Source organism: Tubulanus polymorphus, chromosome 1 (assembly GCF_964204645.1).
Source record: "Tubulanus polymorphus chromosome 1, tnTubPoly1.2, whole genome shotgun sequence".
Taxonomy (NCBI): Eukaryota; Metazoa; Nemertea; class Palaeonemertea; order Tubulaniformes; family Tubulanidae; genus Tubulanus; species Tubulanus polymorphus.
Window position 1 is genome coordinate 11,513,307 of NC_134025.1, and position 14,226 is coordinate 11,527,532.

Sequence of the window (14,226 nt, forward strand, 5' to 3'; positions counted from 1 at the left end):
ATGACGATTTACGTTTAATGAAATAGGACCGGCGATACACAGATTGGGACCTTAGAATAGAAACGACTCGTTAGCTATACGTGACACTTATCGGGTGATGACTTCAGCGTCCGTTCGCTTTATCCTATACGATCAATCACCTCGACGGATATGACGTTTGACACAATGCAAACCAATCAACCAATCGTCGTATCGAAAATAAACAAACAGTAGAATAATGTCATCTTCATGTATTTTTAATCGTATGTTAACCGACGACCAACGGTAACACGTTCATACACCTAAGCAGACGTTCGATTTAAAAGATGTGAACGGGAATCCATCTCAATGATTGGTATGGAAACGCAATTAGCCATTTTAATCGTGCCAATAATAATCCTCTCATTCTCGCATGGTAAGTATATCATTTTTTTAAAAATTCTTTTGTTTACTTATGTTTTTTGCACCTTGTCAGTTTCTGCATTTTCGCGTATAGAAGCACGAACCCCATAGATGACTCGTGTAGGCATCTGAGAAATACACCGAATCACAGTTGCAGATGCAGCACTCTCTTCCCCACCCCTAGACTCTATATCAATGTTCGAGAGTCCCCCAGCTCATCGCTATGAGATTTTACACGATAGGGTTATTGGCTTTGGTCTTAAATTGTTTCGAATTGTAATGTGTTTCGATTTGTAATGTATGTTTATGTCAGGCTCATCTATTAAACAACTTTTACTACCGGTAAGGCCCTGACATTGTTGAGGTCATTCAAGTGAGAAAATCTCCGGGGAGGGACCCGTTTTGTGCTAGAATACATACTGGATTTGCAATGAGCACATCCTCATATTAAATCTGAATCCTCCTTCGAAAAGACCGGCTTGCTGCTGTTATTGGATAAGAGCTTTGAACCACTCAAACAATAATTCCCGTTCATCAGTACAGTGTAGTATATCAGAAAAATGTTTCCTAAGTTTCAGCGATACAAAATAAAGCGAGTAATGTTTCAATTGAAATTGTAAACGGATCTAAGGTGGAATATGGACAAGAAATAGAACTAACTTGTCGGCTCCATGGACGACCTCTTCAGAAACCCTTCTTACTGCGTCACAGACCCTTAGGTAAAACTAAATTCAGACCAGCGGCTGAAAATTGCGTGCCGTATACGAATACATTTCCTTCAATGAAAAAGGTAAGAAATGCATCTCCAATATGAAAAAGGCAGATTTTAATGCATGCCACTATCGTGATTTATGATATGACTCAGGGATCGAACTTAACCAAAAAATTGTAGGTGTTTTATGAAATAGGGGTCATCGAAAATCCCTCTCTAGCTCACGACTCAAACTGTCAATGACAAACAACCCGTTTCGTCCTCATGCGTCTATCACTTGACTATAGTATTTGGCAGATATAAGATATACATTTTGACTATAAAACTACTAAACCCCTCTTTAATAACAGGTGGACCACGAGTGTCGAAACCAGTTGACTTTTAAAACTCGGTCCAAGACATTCAAACTTCTCAGTTGACAACTATGGTGCGCTTAATTATAATCAAACTTCGTTCTGCGTTCCTTTTGACTTAAGCGTATGGGTGTAAGGTGCCAAAATTATGAATTTTTCTCAATACCCAAATCAACCAGAAATATACTAAAGCTAAAGTTTTATTTTTCGAGAAATTATTTTAAAAGTTTTATGAAGTACATTTTCATACAGAGAATCTGTGATTGGACTGACGCGATCTTCACTATTTCTTTCGTCGCCAATGAGAACACCGAGGGAACATGGCGCTGTCAACTTTGGAACGACAACGCAGATGCATTCCTTCGCGTCGGTACGTGTGATTCGTGTGCATGCATCCTATATCTCGTATTCCACAATTGGTCAAAATCGCAATTTACATAAATTCGACTCTTTTCTAGACCCAAGATCAACGGCATATCCAGTTATCTATCAGAAGCTATCATCAAAAGTGTCAGTTTCCGAGGATCAAAACGTAAACAGTGGTAAATAACGATAGTTCTTGTATTTTCTATTTGTGGAACTTTGGGCAATAAGCGTAAACTATATGTAAAATAGAAAGATTACCGTGATGTCTGATGATGCTAGCTAGCTTGAAACTGATCATTCTGAAACAATCGAGGTTTCAATAAAAACAAATTTCGAATTTGGTCTTATTATCAGTGTATCAATGTAGTTAACTACGAAAGACTAATTATGTTCGACTCACTTTCTTTCTAGCCGGGAAAATCAACCCAACGGTGATGCAAGCAGTACTGATTTCACTGGCCTTCTTGACGGCCACCATGACCATTGCGTTGGTTGTAACATGCGTTGTGTATGTCGGTCGAAGAAGAAGGGAGAATGCCCGTTGGAAGTATATAATTTTTTTTCCAACCGTGTGCAAATATAACAAATACCACCGATAACGATCAGTGACCTGATATTTTGAGGACAATAATACAAAATTTTTCAGGCTAATAATGTCGAAAGATTTGACTTTAACGAAGAGAAAAGATATCCACGTTTATGCGTGGTATATAGGGAGGACGTTAGAAAGTGCGTTTCATTTCATAAGAAAATATTTGTTGCGTCGAGTTACATTTTGTAAGATTTTTTCACAGGGGTATGCAAACACTGGAAAGAAATAGATCTTTGGCGAGCAACAACGACCGAATTCGAGTTTACAGTTGTGACAGCGGCGACAATGACATTGGTAAGGTACATATATACATATATTTATATCATGGCGCACGTAGATTACAATGCCGAAATGAATAATGTCATCGTTATTACATATTTCAGCGTACGAGCACATACGTCACGGCCGCCCAGACATACGTGCGATGGGAGAATCCTCCGAAAGCAGATTTTGGGATTCGACAGGTACGTTGAATCACGGAGTATGATAAGGTTAAAGGAAGCTATTGCATTTTCTTTACTTTATTCGACAAACCCGGTCTTAGGCTAAAGAAAAATAATACCTTGTTTCTCCTAATCGGTCGGGTCACTTTTTAAAACCGCAACACAATTTGAAATCAGTTCACTTCTATAGCTGCCGGGTCTGTTATGGTTAGCTTAATCATGATTTAAAAAAAGTTATGTAGACTACAGGGTATAGACTCTTAAGCTCAGCAGAAAAGAGCAAGGACGGTATCAATTTTTTAGCCTTATTTACAACGATTACACAAACTACAAGTTTCACGTAATGACCACAGATATTCCACGGTCCTTTCTTAGCGCAAATGTTTCAGCAATTTTTCTTTCATTTTGGGATATCTACTTTACAGTGGAGAGTCCATACATGTCAATGAGCGCACCCTCGAAGCCAAATTACTACGAAGAACCGGAAGAAGTTTCACAGTATCAGATGATTCCGGAACTGCAATAATTTTCCGAGGCTATCAAGATATCGCTCGATCAAAACATGATAAAAATTCGTCATGTTTTCAATTTGAATTGTGATGATTTATTTACATGTACGATTTAATGTAAATGTTATGATATTTTAGACAATTAGATTTGATAAGTTTATTCGAGAACAGGACAAATTCCATGTATACATACGGGTCATTAATCTTATTGTTTTTTTTTATATCTCTATAAAACCTGTTATTTCTACATTTTTTAAGTATGAAGGGGATGATTTAAAGTTCCGGGATAAACCAGTTCAATTCATAAATCTGCTTCATTTCCTCAAATACCAATTATATTGACAATGCCACCTCTTATCACAAATCAAAGCGGACGTTGATTATCAAATTATCAATTTTTTTCTATCAATTCTTTTTTATAATCTAGCAATCATATTTATCAAATGCTCTAGTTCATTACGGATTTTCTATTTCAGTCCGATATCATTGTTATCCCCGGAAAATGTTTCTGACCCAGTTAACCAAGTTCCAACTTCCAACGATCAAATATTAGCCCAGTCCGATTGAACCTTACCTCGCTTCCTCAGGGCCGTACCTAACATTTGAATTCAGGGGGAGGGGAGAGAATCCCGAAAATGGGCAGTTCTATTTGGATATAACATAAATATTTGCAAAAAGGGCACTTTTCCAAAATTTCCGGTGGAGGCAACCGCCCCTGCTCCTCCGTCAGGTACGGCCCTGTTTGTGAAACCACCAGTAAACATCAGTTTCACAAGTGTCGGTTAAGACTTGACTCCAGAAGTTTCGGTTAAGACTTGACTCTAGAAAATGTTTTTTTGATTAACGTCATGTTTTCCATTGGTCCCAACAGTGGCATTATAAAGGACCCTTACTGTAGGGCTACATCTAATCTGAAATATTAATCATTCGATATATGGCCCTTCACAATTCCGTGCCATAACAATTTTAGATTCATTTTCAATTCATTTTATGGCATTAGCTGAATATTCCAATGTATAATAGAATAAGGTGAATTCCAAGAACGCACGATTTGTAAAATATAATCAAATTTTTTTCATTGTTTATTGAGATGATATTGTAATGAGAGTTTATTAACATTATATATATTCTAAAGGGATTTTTAAAGGGTAATCAACTTTTTTATTGCTTATAGAAACGACATTGTAACGAGAGTTTATTAAAAAATTTATATGGAAAAAACTTATTTGCTGTCCTATTGTTATGAAATGATTAGATATATCATCTCATTGATAAAATTCGATATAATTTCGATGAAATATGTTTCCATTATACCGATTTATGATTCTGAATTTTCGAATTTCAAGATTTGTAAAAAGTGGGCTTTGTATATAGAAACATTATTCGTGATCACACGAGGACGATTTGGCCCAGGCTAAGTTGGCACGGATCAGGCCCCGAGTCAAATTTGGCCCGTGCCGAACTAGCTGATCGAACTGATCGAAGTGATTCACTTCGGAACCTGTAGTAATAACTACGATTTGACCCGTGCTAAAATTTGACTCGGGACAGGTCCAACATTTTTGATCGCCCAAAACATTCGTGTGATCGCGGCTATCGACTTTATGGTATATGCATCCTTCCTCGGCGGGGATTCGAACCTGATGGCATCGCTACTCTCAGCCACGACACGAACCGTGACAATTTCGGTGCCATCAGGTGGAGGATGTGGTATATGGTGTAAGTTATATCATTGAAAAGGTCCGTTCGACAAATCTGAAAAATTTGAATAGAACCATAGTAATATCTTTATTGTCAGAGAATATTAATATAATATTCTCGTACAAATATCTAAATAATAAACCTTGACCATTTTTTCTAATAGCTATATCCCCAGGACGCTTCCGTAGTAAAAAAAAATGCATTTAGCAACCTAACATGTCTGTAGCAATATATTTCATGTATTTTCCTAAGTTGTGTTACAGAGTTCGCATCTTATTTTTCTTGTAATTGTATTAGTTCAGCTGGTCTGTTATTTTGTTTTTATACAATTTGAAAGATTCTTAAACGATGGATGCATGTTTGCAACGATAGACAAGTCTATAATAAAAATATTCGACGAAAACAACTTAACTGAAATTTATGTATTTTTTTGTTTGGTTTTATATCTGACGTATCACTGTATAATAAGTAATTAGGCCGTTGTTTTTATTATTTGGATTACGGTTCCATCGACGAACTTTTCCGATTTCTAAGTAGAAAGACAAAAATTATTTCTATTTTTTTCCATTTTTTTCTAATGGATATATTTGTCGGATTCGTTCAGTAAATGGCGACGGTCCATCGAATCCGTAATCCAGCTTTTAATAAAAAACAGCCTTATTCTGCCAGCCTGATTACTCCATTACTCCTGATTACTACAGCAACTTGGCCTTGGCCCGGCTCATATCTAACGCCACAAGGTGTTAACCGCGGGAGAAAATGTACATCTTCTTTTTCCCGGTGTTCCTGGAGAATTATTTCTAAATGGTCGCATTCAAAGGCCCTTGGGCTTTTTGCGACCATGATTTCCCGGTATCATTATTCAGGAAGATTGAATCACTTGGTTTTTGATTGTTCAAATCGTAATGTTTTAGACGCCGCTGCTTTCACAGTCGATTACAAGAATCGTTGTCAAAAAATCATCGTCAAAATTATCGGCCCGGCCAAAGCCAACCCCGATGACACCCCAGGCCTCACTTCGGATGTCTGCAGGGTATATAGACTTTGTTAATACAACGTCCCTAAAAATATCGGGTCAAAAAACCAAGGACTTCGGCCGAATAAACGAACCCCCAAGAATGAAGGATGCACGAACGTGTACCTGTGTAAACCTGTCAAAAATGCTGATGCGGACTTGCTGTGGAAAGGTGAATTCATTTTTAAAAGTAATTTCTATAATTTTCTACCTAGGACGAGCATTATTCCGGGGTTTGAGTCAACGACCACGTATAATGCGACGACGTGTGTGTTATCAGATAAGAGTCCCTTAAATACGATTAGTGAAAATGTGTGTAACGAAAGAATCGATATTGTAATTCAACTTTGGAATATGCGCTTAGTCAACTAACATTTTTCCACAGCGAGTCACCGAAATTGACGATTAAAAAGGCTACAAGAAACAAGATATTGCCACGGCGATTTGGCTGTCCCGGCCTTCATTTCGTGGAATGAAAAGATATAATGATGACTACAATATCTAAGTAAACGTATTGATTTGATCTCAAACTAAATGAATCAGTGAAATGTAGAGATATCAATGAGAGAGGAACCTTTGGTGAAAATAAATCGGTATAAAACAAAACAAAAATCCTTTGATATTTCATAAAATGATAGCGGAGCGTATGTAGCTTATTAATAAGCTTGAGGCTCGTATCGACAATCGTTATTAGAGTCACCTCGGGGTGTTATGTTACAAAATATGATATAGTAACTATTTGATATTTGACGCATGATCCCGACATATGTATTATTGGATTTTTACTGTAATTTACTATACTATAATGTAGATGAGCCCCGAGCTATATCCAGGAAAATCCGGTACCGCTAAAAGCGTATAAGCCTGTATAGGTTCTATTTGTTAATTGGTGGAATTGGTTGTTTATCGGAATATCCGTGTCGCAGATATATGATAAGGAGAGATATAAGATTTGGACGTCCCGATTGATTTCGAGTGCATACGTTAGTTACAACTTGCAGATTGGAAAGGCTGTATAACGCTTTTAGTTTTTATAGTTGCACAAAATGAGGGAAATTGTACACGTTCAGACCGGACAATGCGGCAACCAGATAGGTTCCAAGGTAAACTGGATAAGTCTAGATAAAATATCAAGATAGAATCATTGGGTAGAACCGGAAAATAGTCAAAATTTATAATGGAATCGGCAGAGAAATTTATTTTGAAAATAGTAATTGAATATAAATTTTACTTTCATTGAAAAAGATTAGAATTTCGCAACTACAGTCTTTTTCTTTGCAACATGAAATATCTTTTTTTGTTCGGCGAATCGGGCACCAATCAATAGTAATAACAACTTATTCGTAAAAGGGGAAATAGCTGTAATTAGGGAAACTGTAGCTAGGAATAATAGGGATTGGAGATTGGAATAATTAGTTGACTCTACACGGACATACAAAATGTCGTCCATCAGGAAGTTCTCTTTACACACAGGAAGTCACTATCAGCAGAAAATCAATATTTCAGGGCCTAATACTGCATGTATTATCAACTCTCGCTTATTTCACAGGCCGTTTTATAGCCGTTTTAGTTGACAAATTCATTTCTATATATCAGCCACGTAACGACTGCGCAACAATCTATTTTACCACCAGAAGTTGTCAATTGAAACTGCGGCAGCGCGAATTATGGTCTAATTTTCACTATTGCAGGACTCTATTCCACTGTCAGGGCTAAAATATGACTCGCAGAACATCCAGGGGCAGGTTGCATAGTCATGGCTTAGACTTAAGACCAGTCTAAGACCAACTTAGTTCTATAGCCAATCTAACAACTTAAGACCAGTCTTAAGACTTAAGACCCTTCTTGGACTTAAGTCACGACTGTGCAACTGGCCCCTCAGATGAAGAGAGAGTCGGGATCCAGTTCTACAGGTTTACAAAGAGAACCTCTTATTTAGAAGGTTGCACTCTGGAAAGATCTTGTTAGTTATACAGCGGACCTACATTGGTACGCTCTTGATATTTTCCGCGAGGAGTAATTTAGTGCAGTAATTTAGTGCATCTTCGAAAATAGCCACTATTTAGATTACCTTTTTCACGGCGATGATACTATCAAAACTTTTGTACAATTGATAATGCTCTCCGTGAATGCGAGAAATCCCGTTTATTCTAATGTGTCGTTATTTTTTTGTAGTTCTGGGAAGTCATCTCAGATGAACATGGAATCGATCCAACTGGTTCATATCATGGTGATTCCGACATGCAACTCGAAAGAATTAATGTTTACTACAACGAGGCCAACGGTATGTATTATGCAGCTGAGAATAGAAATAGAAGTTTCTTGCTTAGAAATTTCTTCTTCGTTTTTGATACGCCGGTTGGTCTACTTACACTTCACTACCTACACTTAACACTTATGATCAACTTTTTTTATGGAAATCTTTACTAGAAATAGTCACGTAACATATATGATAATTATTAACACTATTGCGGTGATAAGTGTCCAGACAGATTTTTTTCTCTTCTAAACGTTTTGACATTGTTTCGTGATGGCATCAATGATAAAGTGTGAATAATTCTACTCAAGATCGATATTATATCAGTCATTTGGCCAAAAGGCAAGAAGAATTAACCCACAACCTGTGGTTTTGAAAACCAGAATCGAAATATGAATATAAACGTTTATTTTGTCTTCGTAATATAGGTGGAAAGTATGTACCGCGTGCTATCCTGGTTGATCTGGAACCAGGGACTATGGATTCGGTGCGATCTGGTCCATATGGCCAAATGTTTAGACCAGACAATTTCGTTTTTGGTAAGATTCCAGTATTTTATGATATGATTAGAAAGACATCTCCGAATATCTTTGTGAGAGGAGGCAGTTCATATCCATTACTTAACGCAACTTTGTTTTCTAGGGCAAAGCGGCGCCGGTAATAATTGGGCAAAAGGTCATTACACCGAAGGAGCCGAGTTGGTTGATAGTGTTATTGACGTCATCCGCAAAGAAGCTGAAGGTTGCGACTGCCTTCAGGGGTTCCAGTTGACCCATTCCCTGGGTGGTGGTACAGGTTCTGGCCTGGGTACGCTGTTGATCAATAAGATTCGTGAAGAGTATCCAGATAGAATGATGACGAGTTTTTCCGTGCTGCCGTCCCCGAAGGTTTCCGAAGTAATCGTCGAGCCGTACAATGCGACGCTCTCTGTGCACCAACTCGTTGAAAATACGGATGAGACCTTCTGCATCGACAACGAAGCGCTTTACGATATTTGCTTCCGCACGCTGAGACTGACGACTCCATCATACGGGGACTTGAACCACTTGGTGTCTGCCACGATGTCCGGGGTGACCGTTAGCTTACGTTTTCCAGGTCAACTAAATTCCGATTTGCGCAAGCTAGCAGTCAATATGGTACCTTTCCCGCGCCTTCACTTTTTCATGCCAGGATTCGTACCTCTGACATCACGCGGAAGCCAACAGTACCGCGCGCTCACCGTGTCGGAACTTACGCAGCAAATGTTTGACGCCAAAAACATGATGACGGCCTGTGACCCACGGCACGGCAGGTACCTGACCGTAGCCACGATGTTCCGCGGGCGAATGTCCATGAAAGAAGTTGACGAACAGATATTGAACGTGCAAAATAAAAACAGCGCCTACTTCGTCGAATGGATCCCAAATAATGTCAAGGTCTCTGTTTGTGACATCCCGCCGCGTGGGTTGAAAATGTCCGCGACGTTCGTCGGCAACAACACGGCGATCCAAGAGCTGTTCAAACGAATATCCGAACAGTTCACGGCGATGTTCAGGCGTAAGGCGTTCTTGCATTGGTACACTGGCGAAGGAATGGACGAGTTAGAATTTACAGAAGCCGAATCGAATATGAATGATTTGGTGTCCGAGTATCAGCAATACCAGGACGCTACAGTCGACGGGGACGAAGAGGAGGAATTCGACGAAGAGATAGACGATGAAGCCGCCTGAAATAATAATTATTCAAATTTGAAATAAAAACTCATTTTATTCTGTAACTTAAATTATATACAAATAAAACGTATTCATTCTTTAGCCATATAAATCGGATCTAGGTCGGACATTTTTCCACTCGTCAATGGTGGTGCATATGGTGTGGAATCATGGCTGTGCCGATTGCAGTTGAAATGTTACCAGCCTATAGTCTGCAGGATGTAGGGCGTGCTTCACCGGATTTTCATATCGGCAATAGCTTACCGGTGGGCATACCGGACCTCGGGTGGATCAAACCGGACCAATAGAAATAATGCATCATGAGGACATCGGACCATATCGGACCAGTGAAAATAAATTTCATGATAAAGAGGACAAGGATTATACCAGACCCATAAAAAGAAATATCATTGAGGAAATATCGTAGGAGGGGGAAAATTGTAATCAATGAGTGAATTCCTGAGCCTACAAAAATATCCTACGCAAAACTAACCCAGCCAGCGATTGAATTCGTGGATTAAGTAAGACGGAGCTGGAATTCATAATCGCATAAAACACTGACTTGTTTGTACACTTTATACTGGGGACAATTGTTCAAGATTCCACCGTATAAATACTGGGCAAACCGATTTATCGATGTGAATTTAGGCGTTGGTAAACTTTAAACTAGGGCCCTGGAATATCTAAGCGCCTTATTAGTGGAAAACCTGTTTTAAAATCTCCCAACGGCATAGTGATCCGCAATTGAAGTTACCTGGTATTTTCTTTGAAATAGGGAAATAGGGATTACTGTCATCTGTTGATTGATTGATTTGATGTATATACATAATTCTGTTTGCTACATCTATACACCCAACAACCCGCCTCGTACGAAACAGGGGGTTGAAATGCCTGGAATCGATGCATTCGATCTCGAATCACCGATTGAATCCTCACGATCAAGAATTGCAAATCGATATCGAGGTATTAACAAGTCGTTCTAAGCCATTTGCAAATAAAAGGAAACCAATCTTAAAAGTGCATTAGCATTTTTTGATTTTTTTTTTTACAGGGCGTTGACTGTTTTGTATACGGATAAATAAAAGGACAGATTTGAATTGTATTTGTTTGCAAGTTTTCATTTTAGTAAATAAACGTGCCCGTAACGCTACCGTTTACACGTAACGCGTGCAATTCTGCATTCTCGAGAATTGATGTAACATTTTCATTGCGTAACTTAACGTCGATTGAATATCACTCTAAACTTCGATACCCGAATCAACCAGCGAGAAGAACCAGAATCTGTTGGTCTAACATTCCAGTAGGGCGTAGATTGAACCATTCGTCCACCGCTGGCATCATAGGGAAAGGCGCAATCAATTCAAATTAAATAGAATTTTTGGCCAAAAGACGAGTAGCCTATCATCCGATTCCTTCGTTCACCAGGTCAGTTTCAACAATTAATCATATCATATCAATTAATGGAAATTGAGCCTTGTGGTTATGTCCCTAACCTATGTAACCCTTATGATATCCTTTGTGAAAAGTTAACGTTTCATTAGGCCTAATAAAGTAACGCTGTTAAGAGCAGGCCTGTGTAGGCAAGTAGCGTGATCGATGTTTCGGTGCTTCATTTCCTTATTTTGCGATTTTTTTGGTGGACCTGTTTGAAACGATGCTTGAAGGTAAAAGTGTTGTGATGGCAAGTAACAAGTTCACAATTCAAGGCTTCCGATGGAATTAAATGCCAGTCTCAAGTAGGCCTATTACCTTTGTAGGCCTCTGACTAAGATCAGGAGTATGGAGGTCATGCCTATGATTTTATCCAATTTCTGAAAATTCATAGGCTTTTTTGAACACAGGCCTTTTTACGGGATTATGGGCGGTTATTCTTATCTGCCCATGCTTGTAACTAGTGTATGGAAAGCAGAACTTTTTGTTTACCGTAATTTTTTGCCACCCCCAAACAAGTTAGATATATTGGCATCCATTTGAGACGTTAGATAGTTAATGATAGATTGGATAAAGTTTCGGTTTTTTTAGGCCATGTTGAAACCACCTACGTATGTGACGAAGATAAATAGGGTAGGCCTACAACAAATCAGATAAGATGACGGATGACTATGGTTTTTGATGATTTTGAAATTCTGGTAGATTTTTGGTAAAAGAATGAAATGAATAGCGAGGTGAAAGTTGACAGTGTGGGTCTGACTTGAAATGAATGCTGCCACGTACGAGCTCTACGAGTGAACCGCAAACCTTTAGGATCAGTTAGACCAACAAAACCCTGTTTTAGTTGTTAGTTACTCATAGGACCTTATTGGTGATGACCACAGGCCTATAGCACAATGTTAGCAATGATTATTGATGCCATCTTATTGGTATATTAATTTTCATCGATTTTTTCCTTAAGTTAGATAGGCCTACCATTCTGCAATGTATTGTGCTTTAGGTCAGAAATAGAGCTCTCTGTTTTTACACATGCAATTTTATGCTGTCTTAACCGAGAAACAAGCTAAGTCTATCTGATATTAAGTGCTGATTTTACCTCTTGGTAATGTGTACCAATACGGTATTCAAATCATAAGTGAATCCTGAATACCTAGGGCATAGGCCTAGGCCAAACTGATCGGAATAGCCATTTGTCGAACTAAACCTCAGTCGAGTTAGGCTACTGAATAGGGCTTTGGTTAGCCCAACCCCAATTAACTAAAAAAAAAAGCGAACCAACATGGTATAATTTGTCATATCCCTCAGAAAAAATTGGACTTGCATGATTCTTATAGGCCCGTTTGGCTAATGGAGTGCAGCATTTAAGTCTGAAGCCCCAACAGGTTTAGGCCTATTTAGACTTAAAACATTTTGATGAATAATTTGCGCTATGAGCATGCAGAAAAGCCTTCTAATCCTGGTCATTTGCGAATCGCTTATTGAAAGATTTGAGAGAGATTGAAATTCACTATGCTAACTGCTTAGGGCTCTTCATTGGCCTAAAGTAAAAAGCATAATAAGCCTATAGCCTAATCATTGGTGTGTGATTTGAAAAGGGGTGGGTATGCCTAACATAAGGTCCTCAAAATCTGGAATTACATAAGTAGTTATTATATGGTTTCCAGACACTGTTCATTGTTGTTGACGTATTTTAGGTTACTTATAGTTTTCTCATTGACGGGGATCACAGATCTTCTTGTGTAGTCATGCATTAATAATGCAAAAGGCTTTAGTAGGGTGTAAAGTGCGCTTGCACTTAATCCTCCCGGCGAGCCAGGCAGCCAGCACCATTTGCCCAGTTGGAAAGAGTGTAACAGAAGGGTTTTAGGTCGCTGCTGTTGATATTGCTACCAGTTCTCGTGGCTCATGCTGTTTTAGGCCTATATGTTTGGGGAGCTTTAGGTCTCTCTCTCTCCCTCCCTCTCTCTCTTTCTTGCTTTCCTTCTGGAAAATCTTGTTAAAGGTTGAAGAAGGTATATATTCCCCATTCAATGATGGTTGATATGATGTTTTTTATCTGTTTAAAATTAAATAACATGACTCGCAGATATTCCGTCTTAGTCCAGTTTATGGTGGCTTCACTCAGGTTCGGTAATGATATCTGTGATAAGTATCCTTACGGATAATATGGATATTTCAAGTCCCTAGGCCTACTTACTTATTTTTCAACAATGATTTTTAGGTTCAATTGTTTTCAGTTCGCCGAGACGTGAATTTATGTTGTTTTTGTTTTCAACAATACGAGCTGCTGTGATCGCAGCTGGTCTCCGATTGAAAAGGGTCCAGTCATTTCTGATGATTTCTAGCAAAATGAATAATGCATTGGCCTTTAATCGTACGTACAACATCATGTGGTATAACGGTATATGGGAGTTAGTTTGAAAATTGCGTTCGAGTAATTTTTGCAAAACAATGACACGCAGCTAAGCGAGCTCAATGTTGCTATTCAGGGTTCCCGAGGGTGAGCAACCACACCTAAGGCTAGTGCAATGAGTTGAGAATTGTTTTGCAAGGCCCACGTGATAAAGCGCTGTGTATCGTTTGTAAGATTTTTAGAAATTGATATATATATATATATATATATATATATATATTTGTTCTTTCCTTGAGTTATATTAGGCCTACTGCTTTTCTGTCAGATAGATATTAAAGTTGAATTGAAGTTTGGCGCATGGACTTATTAACACAACAACATCTGGGAAACTGGGTACACATTCAATGTAGTTGAATTGATGC

The 14,226-nt window shown here is 38.5% G+C and overlaps 3 protein-coding genes across 4 annotated transcripts in view; all 3 read left to right on the forward strand.

The window, feature by feature from the left end:
• The first annotated feature begins 231 nt into the window (after positions 1–231).
• LOC141913437 (uncharacterized) lies at positions 232–5,468 on the forward strand. Of its 2 annotated transcripts, none has more exons than XM_074804953.1 (8): positions 232–394; positions 954–1,171; positions 1,699–1,816; positions 1,905–1,988; positions 2,224–2,359; positions 2,607–2,703; positions 2,788–2,868; positions 3,273–5,468. In XM_074804953.1, the coding sequence occupies exons 1-8, from the start codon at positions 328–330 to the stop codon at positions 3,294–3,296; spliced, it is 825 nt and encodes a 274-aa protein (XP_074661054.1). In that variant the 5' UTR covers positions 232–327; the 3' UTR covers positions 3,297–5,468. The 2 variants fall into 2 exon arrangements, with proteins under 2 accessions (XP_074661054.1, XP_074661053.1); XM_074804952.1 differs by having other exon boundaries at positions 234–394; positions 2,607–2,698.
• Positions 5,469–7,013: 1,545 nt separating this feature from the next.
• Positions 7,014–10,130, forward strand: LOC141906522 (tubulin beta-4B chain-like). The gene is made up of 4 exons (XM_074795855.1): positions 7,014–7,175; positions 8,248–8,356; positions 8,758–8,868; positions 8,972–10,130. Exons 1-4 carry the CDS (start codon positions 7,119–7,121, stop codon positions 10,036–10,038), a joined length of 1,344 nt encoding a protein of 447 aa, XP_074651956.1. The 5' UTR covers positions 7,014–7,118; the 3' UTR covers positions 10,039–10,130.
• Positions 10,131–11,242: 1,112 nt separating this feature from the next.
• The window catches only part of LOC141906513 (retinoic acid receptor gamma-like), a 36,412-nt gene continuing 33,428 nt past the window's right edge, over positions 11,243–14,226 (forward strand). The window contains exon 1 of the mRNA XM_074795843.1: positions 11,243–11,445. The gene's annotated coding sequence lies outside the window, so the exon portion shown is untranslated. The remainder of the gene's footprint in view (positions 11,446–14,226) is intronic.